The 11,200-nt window shown below is 44.8% G+C and overlaps 2 protein-coding genes across 2 annotated transcripts in view; both read right to left on the bottom strand.

Moving 5' to 3' along the window:
• Positions 1–2,226, bottom strand: part of LOC114546208 (F-box/WD repeat-containing protein 7) — a 12,694-nt gene extending 10,468 nt beyond the window's left edge. The window contains exon 1 of the mRNA XM_028564897.1: positions 2,189–2,226. Within this exon, the coding sequence (XP_028420698.1) occupies positions 2,189–2,226 (38 nt within the window). The remainder of the gene's footprint in view (positions 1–2,188) is intronic.
• Positions 2,227–3,376: 1,150 nt separating this feature from the next.
• LOC114545932 (piggyBac transposable element-derived protein 4) lies at positions 3,377–5,644 on the bottom strand. Its single transcript, XM_028564555.1, has 2 exons — positions 4,557–5,644; positions 3,377–3,873 (listed from the first exon to the last, which is right to left on the bottom strand). Exons 1-2 carry the CDS (start codon positions 5,495–5,497, stop codon positions 3,438–3,440), a joined length of 1,377 nt encoding a protein of 458 aa, XP_028420356.1. The 5' UTR covers positions 5,498–5,644; the 3' UTR covers positions 3,377–3,437.
• Positions 5,645–11,200: the final 5,556 nt, after the last annotated feature.

Raw genomic sequence — 11,200 nt, 5'->3', positions numbered from 1 at the left:
TTGCTCTGTTGAAGGCAAACGTCCCACTGTACTGTCGCTACGCAGATCACACGGACATCTGATTGATTTTACTGCACCGTACTTAAGTGAAAGTAGGTCAAGTTGTAAAACCTACCAGCAGGGCACCATTTACAGAGTGTATTTAAATATATGTCTAATCGTTTGTTAACTGTTGGCCCATAGTAAGAGATATGAGCTTTTATATTTATATATATATATATATATATATATAGGAGAAAATAAGTATTTGAACACCCTGCTATTTTGCAAGTTCTCCCACTTAGAAATCATGGAGGGGTCTGAACTTGTCATTGTAGGTGCATGTCCACTGTGAGAGACATAATCTAAAAGAAAAAAAATCACAATGTATGATTTTTTTTTAACTATTTATTTGTATGATACAGCTGCAAATAAGTATTTGAACACCTGAGAAAATCAATGTTAATATTTGGTACAGTAGCCTTTGTTTGCAAGTACAGAGGTCAAACGTTTCCTGTAGTTTTTCACCAGGTTTGCACACACTGCAGGAGGGTTTTTGGCACACTCCTCCACACAGATCTTCTCTAGGTCAGTCAGGTTTCTGGGCTGTTGCTGAGAAACACGGAGTTTGAGCTCCCTCCAAAGATTCTCTATTGGGTTTAGGTCTGGAGATTGGCTAGGCCACGCCAGAACCTTGATATGCTTCTTACAGAGCCACTCCTTGGTTATCCTGGCTGTGTGCTTCGGGTCATTGTCATGTTGGAAGACCCAGCCTCGACCCTTCTTCAATGCTCTAACTGAGGGAAGGAGGTTGTTCCCCAAAATCTCGCAATACATGGCCCCGGTCATCCTCTCCTTAATACAGTGCAGTCGCCCTGTCCCATGTGCAGAGAAACACCCCCAAAGCATGATGCTACCACCCCCATGCTTCACAGTAGGGATGGTGTTCTCGGGATGGTACTCGTCATTCTTCTTCCTCCAAACACGGTTAGTGGAATTATGACCAAAAAGTTCTATTTTGGTCTCATCTGACCACATGACTTTCTCCCATAACTCCTCTGGATCATCCATATGGTCATTGGCAAACTTAAGACGGGCCTGGACATGTGCTGGTTTAAGCAGGGGAACCTTCCGTGCCATGCATGATTTCAAACCATGACGTCTTAGTGTATTACCAACAGTAACCTCGGAAACGGTGGTCCCAGCTCTTTTCAGGTCTTTGACCAGCTCCTCCCGTGTAGTTCTGGGCTGATTTCTCACCTTTCTTAGGATCATTGAGACCCCACGAGGTGAGATCTTGCATGGAGCCCCAGTCCGAGGGAGATTGACAGTCATGTTTAGCTTCTTCCATTTTCTAATGATTGCTCCAACAGTGGACCTTTTTTCACCAAGCTGCTTGGCAATTTCCCCGTAGCCCTTTCCAGCCTTGTGGAGGTGTACAATTTTGTCTCTAGTGTCTTTGGACAGCTCTTTGGTCTTGGCCATGTTAGTAGTTGGATTCTTACTGATTGTATGGGATGGACAGGTCTTTATGCAGCTAACAACCTCAAACAGGTGCATCTAATTTAAGATAATAAATGGAGTGGAGGTGGACATTTTAAAGGCAGACTAACAGGTCTTTGAGGGTCAGAATTCTAGCTGATAGACAGGTGTTCAAATACTTATTTGCAGCTGTATCATACAAATAGTTAAAAAATTATATATTGTGATTTCTGGATTTTTTTTTTTTTAGATTATGTCTCTCACAGTGGACATGCACCTACGACGACAATTTCAGGCCCCTCCATGATTTCCAAGTGGGAGAACTTGCAAAATAGCAGGGTGTTCAAATACTTATTTTCCTCACTCTATCTATCTATCACAATTTTATTTCAAATGAAAAAAAAACAAAAAACACCCAAAAAAAACACCCACAATTCACTGAAAGTAATCATTAATTTTACCTGCTAAGAATGTGGCAGAGCTTCCACACAACGTACATCAACACATTCAGCTTATTTTGGGGCAATTTGGTTCAAAGAAACTCCTCATTCTGATATAAAAATGGGTCAAATTTGAACCTACGACAATAGAAGGGTTAAAAAAGTTAACATACGGGAATCCCATTCCCCATCCCCTTTATGCTTATATGTATAAATGTGTGTGTGAGATATTCCAGCTACTGTAGCTTATGTTTGTTTGTTTTTTTCCATCAGGTGGGCGTCTGTACCTGAGCGTACCGATCCTCGGTGTGTTTGGCTGCATCATCCTGATTCTGAGTGTTGGACTCAGCGCATATTTACTCAAACTAAGGCATCAACCCCAAGCTGACTTATTAATTTAAGAGACCGCACCAGCACTACCTTCACTACTACGTCTGGGCCAACGTTCAGTCGGGAGATGACAGCCGCGGCATTTCACCGGACCTTTAACCGGACCTTTAACCGACCCACGATGAAAGACAACCAGTTATTCTCTGTATCAGATGGTTCTCCTCCACCAGCTGGGGGGGACTGGGAGGGAAATACACCGTTCACACACTGGCTTTTTGTGGTTCTGTTGTTGTAACGACGCTGTGTGACCAGAGGCCCCCACTACGGAGCAAGATTTGGCCTCAACGAGGATACTTCAGGGTTTGGTGGATCACGGCGGTGGATCGCTTGTTGCCGGGTCAACGGTGCCTTCGCATGGGCACAGTAGACACGGCTGGGAAACAAAATTGTGTCTGTTGGTCATGCGGATGAGTTTAAAAAAGTTGAACTCTGAGTCACGTGACGCGGTGAAGATAATGGCTGCTTAGCCGAGTGCTGTGGTGGCAAATTTTATTTTAACCATTGGTTTGATTTGTTTTATAACGCCACAAGATTTAGCTTCTTCATGTGTAGATTCAAAAGGCTCCAAGTGAAATAGTTGGCAACAGTGAACTATAGCCTAGAGAGTTATTTAGTTCTACTAGCCTGAACCTTCTCACGTTGTTGACTTTTTGTTTAGATAGAAGTGGAGAAGGCCGATGACTGTTTACTGTTGTTTAGGCTCTTGAAAAGAACAGGAGCAGAGGGGAAGGTGAGACAATGGTGTGACTGTTAATGTCTCTTTTCAACTATGGCCATACTAAAAGATACATTTAGAGGGGTGGCTTAACAGTTTCTTCACTATATGATGTTTGGATGTTTAGACTTTAGGTTAGAAAGACATTTTCAGTTGTGCTGCGTGTACCTTTTGAAACTGTTTTCTCCATTTGCAAATGTAAATAAATATTCAAAGACCAAACTTTGGTTTAATTCTCAAACGGTTGTTATTCGTTTTGATTTTGTCATGAATATCACTAACGCTGCTGCTTCAAGGAAAACTTCCACCACATGTTGAGAAACCCAACAGCTGATGGTCCAAATGATGGAAACACACGGATGAATGACAAAAAAACACTTCACATGAAAAACTTGAAAAAACTATTTATATAAATGCACAGAAATGAGTCATTATAAATTGTTCAGGGTGTGCCATGTGTTGTAACAGTCCCTGTTTACGGTGAAACACAGACTCTTATTACAGGAGGAGCACTTCACCGTGGTCCTCTTGTGGCAGTGGACACACCTCCTCCGACCTGCCGTGCCGTCCGGGCAAAAATGTACCGGTTTGTGTGAGGCGCCTGGGGGAGTGGGAGGGGGTGGCTGTGAAGGGGCAGTGGTGGTAGACCCAACCGCTTTCAGCTCCGTCACCAGGGTCTCGCGAAAGGCCTTCTGTGACATCACCTTCTCCTTCCTCGCAACGGCCATCTCCTTATACAGGATGTAGGCGTTGACGATGGCGATATCTATGAAGTGGAACAGGAAAGACCGGTACCACTTCTTGGTCTTGTGTAGGATGGTGTAGTAGCCAATCAGGGCATCGGACAGGTCCGCGCCACACATGTTCCTGGGTAGAGACACAAATATAGGAAAAGGAAACATAGCCATTACATTACACTGATATTGATGCATTGACACAGGGGCGTAGCACTAAACTCTAGGCCCTGTGTAAAAGGCATTTACTATGGACCCCTCACCGCATCCACAGCTATTCATTCTAGCATCTTTTTTAGGCCCTCCTCACATGAGGGCCCTGGGTACTCAGTCCCCTTTTTTCTCCCCAGTCTGACGCCCCTGCATTGACTTTATGTCAAAATTAAAGTCGAAGTAGGGCTGGGCAATATGGAGTAAATCAGATATCACAATATTCTTGACCAAATACCTCGATATCGATATTGTGGCTATATTCTAGGGTTGAAAATCAGTGCTTTAACAAAATATCTTCACACTTACATTTTAGATAAATAATCATCAGTAATGTAGACATAATGTCTAAGTGGGGAAAAGGCCAATAATAGAACAGCTAGAACAGTCTGGTAGGTTCAGAACATTACATCACTCTACGGTAATGCAGCCTTTAAAACCAGGAAAAGACAACTATTATGTCATATCACGATATTACGATATCTAAACTCATATCCACAGCTATTCATTCTAGCATCTTTTTGGTCCGACGTTAGACGCCCCCTGCATTGACACCATGTCAAAATTCAGTTCAAAGGGCTGAAATGATGAAAACAGTGTACATACTTGTTGTAGTCCATCATGGCTGGTGGGATGGGGACGTCCTGCACAGACCACTGCCCACCTGCCCCCTTGATCCTCCTCTGGGTCGTGTCCTCTCCGTGGGCCGCGTGGATCGTGGAGCATATCAGGACATCTCTGGTGTCCTTCCACTGAACGAACACCACGGGCCCCTCGCGGATCCAGCGGATGGAGCCCCGGGGAGCCTGCCTCTCAAGCCCACCCGGCCTGTTTTTGGGGAACCCGATCTGATGTTGGCGAATGGTACCGCAGGCCCAGATCTTCCTTGCCAGCAGGTCTCGAAAGAGATCCGGGCTGGTGTAAAAGTTATCCACGAATAACTTATACCCGGTACCCATCACCTGCGTGTTTACGAGCCGCATTACCGTGTCGTAACTGAGCCCCTTCACGATCCGCGACATTTTCCCTTTGTACACAAAGAAGTCCCAGGTGTAACCGTTGGCGGAATCCGCCAGCACAAACAGCTTGTAGCCCCACTGCACGGGCTTGTTCTTCATGTACTGGCGGACTCCATTGCGGGCTTTGGATGCGACCATCCTCTCGTCGATGGCGATGCACTGGTGGGGATGGTAATTCGCCATGCACGCCTGCCTGACCTCGTCGTACATCGGCTTGATTTTGCAAAGCCTGTCGTAGCCGGCGGTGCCTCTCTTGAGGTCGTCGGCGGGGTCGCTGAGGTGAATGGCGCGCGAGACGGCCTTGAACCTGCGCCCGGACATCACACTTGACGGGAAGGAGAAGGTGTACAGCTCGGACCTCCTCCAGTAGTCAGTGATGTTCGGGGTATCGATTATTCCCATGTAGATAATCATGGCCAAGTAGGACATCATGTCTGGCATAGTGAGCCTCTGAAAGGTTTCTGGATGGTCACTTTCTCCAAACTTGTTTGAATTATTCAAGATGGTCTGAAGTATGCGATTCGACATGAATAACTGAAATAATTGTAAAACTGAGTATTGGGAACCACCCGCGAGCTGGCCACCGGGTGTGCGTGCCGGGCGGAAGGACGGCTGTTCAGGAGTGATGTCATCCACATCAGTGCCTTGCCACGCACCTTCAGGTGCAGAACTCTGCTCTCTTCCTCCTGCCCTCCCCCTTTCTCTCCCCCTCCCCCGTCTTGCAGGCCATGTGGAGGTAGAGAGTTGGAGTTCTAGCTCCTCCTCTTCATCCTCTTCTTCCTCTTCTTCTTCTTCCACAACAGGAGACTTTGGGGTCCTCCTGGGCTTCTTTGCCTCCGGCTGCCAATCGGGGTCAGACGTCTCTGGCTCTCTGAAACACAGAAATGCAATGATTAGCTCATCCTCCACACAACCAATCTACGTTAAAGGTCCAATATGTAATATTTGTACTGTAATAAATCCAAAAATGACACCAATGCCTCATCAGATATTAAGGAAACATGTTAAACTGAAACACTATCTTTTCTGACAAAAATGCTAATTTCAGTATTTTTTCTTTTTGAAATTTACATTCCGTGACGGAATTTATGTTTATGTTTTGATCTGTGTGTTGTTATCAACGGCCCAGTTTGACAGGCAGGCCGGGTTGCCAGATATACCTGTAAAAACGTAAACCCAGCACGCTACAGCTGTAACGGTAGTACAGCCATGAAAGCAGCAAAAAACTGAACAGAATCAACGGAGATAGATTCTACATGACATAAAAAAAGAAAACAGCATGTTTCTAACAGTTGCGTGACCAGAGACGTAACAACCCCCTGGTAAATATTGGAGATGTATTTGAAAGATGGAGACAGCTTAGAGCCCAAAAGGACGCAGAGTTGGCTTATTTTCTCCTGAACAGGTAAGCATTAGCTTCAGGGTAATTTATCACAGCTACTAGGGACGGGCATTTTTTGTCATTTCAACATTTGTGTACTCACATTGAATTATATAGCTAGAGTACCCGAGTTGGTTACTCGCAAAAACAATTGAGACATAGCCAGTAAAGTGATCCCGACTGGTCCTGGCTAATGCCGCCATGCTAACCCTGCTAACTGTTAACGTTACCGGGAGGACCAGGCATGCAGCCCATGGTTGTTTACAGCGTGTAGCCTCTTCAGCGGCTGGAGCCGACAACGGTGAGTTATTTTAAGCCACGAGAGGGGGGCTGTAAATCGGAAAGAGAGGACTGTGAGTTTGCAGTGGGTTTAGCGATTGTTGCCGTCATTCTAAGCCAATGAAGTGTGTTCCGTTGGCAAGTTAGTGGTATTTTTAGCGTTTCGTACTGTAATTCTAAGCCGAGGAAGTGTGCCTGACTGGCGTGTGGAGAGGACAGTGAGGTTGTTGTGTTTTTAGTGGTTCATACTGTAATTTTAAGCCGAAAAAGTGTGTCTGTCAGTTGGTTACAGAGCTCCACGTGAGCACGGGCTTTTATGACTGTCAATATAGCCAGCATCTAACGTTAGCTACTCCGCTGTGCTGTGGAGTAACATCTGGCTATGTGAGACTAGCATCTACCGTTAGCTACTCCGCTGTGCTGTGGAGTAATGTCTGGCTATGTGAGACTAGCATCTACCGTTAGCTACTCCGCTGTGCTGTGGAGTAATGTCTGGCTATGTGAGACTAGCATCTACCGTTAGCTACTCTGCTGTGCTGTGGAGTAATGTCTGGCTATGTGAGACTAGCGTCTAGCAACATTGTTGTGAATGCTGCAGTCTCAGCCTGGCAACCTCCGTGAACTTCGAGTCTGGGCAGGAGGGGGCGGGGGAAACGACTCTCCAGTATTTTGAATTGGTAGTGCAGTAACTATTTTAACTGCTAGCTGCCAGTATTACACACAATATTACATATTGCACCTTTAAAGTAGTTTATTTAGGTTATTTTTCTGTTATAACTGACTGTCAAACTGGAGAATAAAAGAAAGTTGTTTTAAACTCAGTTAAACTCATGTTTCACAATGAGTTTAACAACAAAGATAGAAATCATATCACATCCATACAGGGATAGTAGTATACAGCTGTTAACACATAATACAATATATATGACACACTGGTATCAGAATCGGTATCAGGAAGCAAAAAATGGAATCGGGCCATTTCCACACACACACACACACACACACACACACACACACACACACACACACACACGTGCGCTTCAGCAGCAGCACCCCTCCCCCTTGTTTACTGTTTACAAACTCAGAGCGCCATCGGTCTCCACCCAGAATAACTACGACCTACAGATAATGTCTGGCAAGAAATACTTTCTGATCAAATACTCAACATGTTACGTTAGGCTGTGTACTCACAGATCAAGATCCGGGTCCCTTCCTTTGAGAAAATCCTCCTCAGCTGCAGAGTCCCAAGAGAACTCGCTTGATGAAGAGGACAAGGACAACTCCTCTTCATCGGCTAGTTCGAGCAATAAAGCAGCCGCCTCCTTCAGTGTAAACCTGTTCTCCCCCACGTTGGACATGTCCACTAAGCTGCGCAAAAGTCCACAAACGCTAAAATAAGTCACCAAAGTCGCAATTCAAAGTTCGCTCTCTGCAGCCAACTTGCGCGCATTGAAACTCCTCCTTCTCCTCCTCTTCCTCTTCTTCTCCTTCTTTGGGATTTTACGGCAGCAGGCATCCAAAAAGTTGCATTTCTGCCACCTACTGGAACCAGCACCTTAGTCCACTAGACTCTGTTATGCAGTCCAGTGTCTGTTAAAAATTGCACTGTTGCACTGTCTCAGGTTACAGTAGGGTGACCATATTTAGATTTCCAAAAAAACAAAAATCAATAAATAAAAGAAGACACTTGGCCCGGCCTCGAGACACAAATCCTGACAGGCTTCTCAGAGGTTAATGAGCATTCTTTATTATGCCTCAATGGTGCAAAAATAACTTATGTAATAATACAATAAAATAAAATATGTAACAACCTGTAACAAAATCATAGCTCTCTTTTCAAATAAATAAATAGTATGAGATAATGTTCTAAACATGACATCTTCTGTGTTAGAAAATCCAGCTTCAACAAAATATCTCTTAATACCTTTTCAGTGCAATAAGATAAATAGGACCAGAGAGGAGAACATTCGGGATCACCGTTACACCACAGTCAGGGATGCTTATCACGCCGTCCCCCGTGCTGCACTTGGTCATTTTGACCACGTCATGGTCCAACTGATCCCCGCGTACAGGCAGAAACTAAGCTCTGTAAACCTGTAGTGAGGACATCAAGGAAGTGGACCAGTCGTGTTTGGATTTCTACTAGGGGTGACCCCGAATAGTCGAAGATTCGATGCATCGATATGCGGAGCCTGATTCGACCACCAATCTCACAGTCGAATCTTCGCGGGTGTTATTATGAAACGAGGATCATACCATTTTGGCAATATGGGGGTGCTCAATGTCTAATTTCACACAGAACTACTGGTTTTGTATGGTTATATTAAGTTCTATACAGCCTTTAATTTAAAAACGTGAAAAGAAAGAAGCGTTCAATAAATATTTTTTACGTATGTGTGTGTGTGTGTGTGTGTGTGTGTGTGTGTGTAAATCCAACCACCCCTGTGAAAGATTTAAAATTCACTTTCTCTGATCTGTGACAGACGAGGAGCATCTTGGCAGCAGGGATTAACGTTACTTAACAAGGTCTGGGAAAAGAAAATCTAAAGTGTGGATGCACTCTGAAATGGTAAAATATGATCCAAAAAAAGTAAAAGGCAAGTTGTGCCAACAGCTCATGTCCTACCACTCGTCAACAACAAACATGGCTTTCCACTTAAAACGGGTACGTTTATTACCAATAAAGATAGTTCACTCTTTCATATATAATGTTGGGACGTAAAATATGTTTTTTCTAGATCCACCCACAGGCAGTTCATCTATGGTGCTTTTCCATTACATGGTACCTACTCGCCTCGCCTCGACTCTACTTGCCTTTTTTGGTTTTCCATTACGAAAAAAACTACCTGCTAACAGGTACTTTTTTTAGTACCTCCTCAGTCGAAGTTCCAAGCGAGCTGAGGCGAGCCAAGAAGGTGACGTGAAACCCTGCAGGCTGCTGATTGGTCGGAAAGAAGCGTCACTGATCACTGCATTGCTAGCGAGAGACGGCATTTTTAAATAGTTTAGCCAGCAGTGTTTTTTTTTGCTGCCGGAGGCTCCACGCAGAGCTTTCTCCGTAGCATACAAGTGGCCTGATGGTTCTACTGGTGCGCTGGTGTGTTCATGTGTGATGCGTGTGTGTCGAGTCGCCGTATGTGTGTGTGTGGGGAGCTAGTGAGCGAGGGAGAAGTGAGAGAGTGACGGCGATTATCTCCGCAGCGAGTAGCGACTCTAGAGTCATATATATGTGACCACGGTGGGAAATCTGGAGCAGTAAACGTTAACTATCTCTTTGATATCATGTTGTTTACGGAGACGGAGAACCAGGAAATGCGTCGGGGATACGCGGGGTTATGTCAATGGGAAAAGCAAGCTACTAAGCCACGCCCACGGCAGTCGCTATGACGACCAGCCACGCTGAGGCGATACTAAAATCTGCAATGGAAAACGGACCGGAAAACGCCTCTAGTAGTAGTAGTAGTAGTAGTAGTAGTAGTACTACGTCGTTCACAGCCAAACTCAGAAGGTTAAGGCTGGCCAAGGAAGACGCGTTCAGGAGTGGGGACGAAGACAGATTTAAAGAGTTGAAGTACAAGTTTAGCAAGGCGGTGAAGGAGGCTAAACGACGGTACTCTGAGAAGCTCCAACGCCAGTTCTCAGCTAACGACTCTGCGACTGTCTGGAAAGGACTCAGGCAGATCACCACCTAGAAGTTGCTGAATCTGTCTTTATTTCAGATTGGACAAAGGTCAGTTTAAAATATTTTAGTCAAGCTCATCCCGCTCCCCATTTCCGGGTTAGCACTCCACCAATCAGATGGGTCATTTGAGTCCAACTGCCGGCAGTGCCCGCCCCGCCGATTATACATGTCAAATCGGCCAAAATGAAGGCCGACGGCCCCTCGGACGGACAACGGCACAGAACACATCGAACAGACTCGACGGCCGATTATCAGCTCTGTGTGTTGGGCCTTTACATTTACAATTAATATGATGAAGAGGATGGGATGTGTAAAATGTTTACTGAAAACTAGGGGTGTCACGATCGCAAGTATCGGATCCGAGCCAAAAGCTGTACTATCTAGGCAAATACAAAGTATTGGACTGGGACTTTGGATCAGGGGCCAAAAAAGCTAATCGGGACATCCCTACTGAAAATTTTAAAGAACCCAGAATATGTGCATTGTGGTAAACACTTTAAAAGTCATACTACATTTATAAAGGGGCACTCCCCCCAATTTTAAAGGCCAATTTATGGTAGCACGTAGGCTCTACGCTGTAGCCGTAGGGCCTACGGACTGTGAGATTTTATGAAAAAGTATGAACAAGCTGTAGAATGTTTTTGAGAATTTAAAGAATGTAAATAAAGTGCAATATTGAATCGCTGGAGTGCCCCTTAAACATCTGTGTCAAAGTTTCAAACTTTGTATTTTTGTATCAAATACTCACCCCCTTAAGTACAAAGTTCAGATGGCGTTCCAATTAAGTTTCGGGGCGCCAAATACCGTCTCACACAGATGCACATGGCAGCCTTGAGAATGTGAAATGTCGCTGAAAAAAGGACAACCAGCTAGCATTATAAAAAGGCAA

The sequence above is a fragment of the Perca flavescens genome, chromosome 19, assembly GCF_004354835.1.
Source record: "Perca flavescens isolate YP-PL-M2 chromosome 19, PFLA_1.0, whole genome shotgun sequence".
Classification (NCBI taxonomy): Eukaryota; Metazoa; Chordata; class Actinopteri; order Perciformes; family Percidae; genus Perca; species Perca flavescens.
This window is presented reverse-complemented; position numbering and strand designations above follow the sequence as displayed.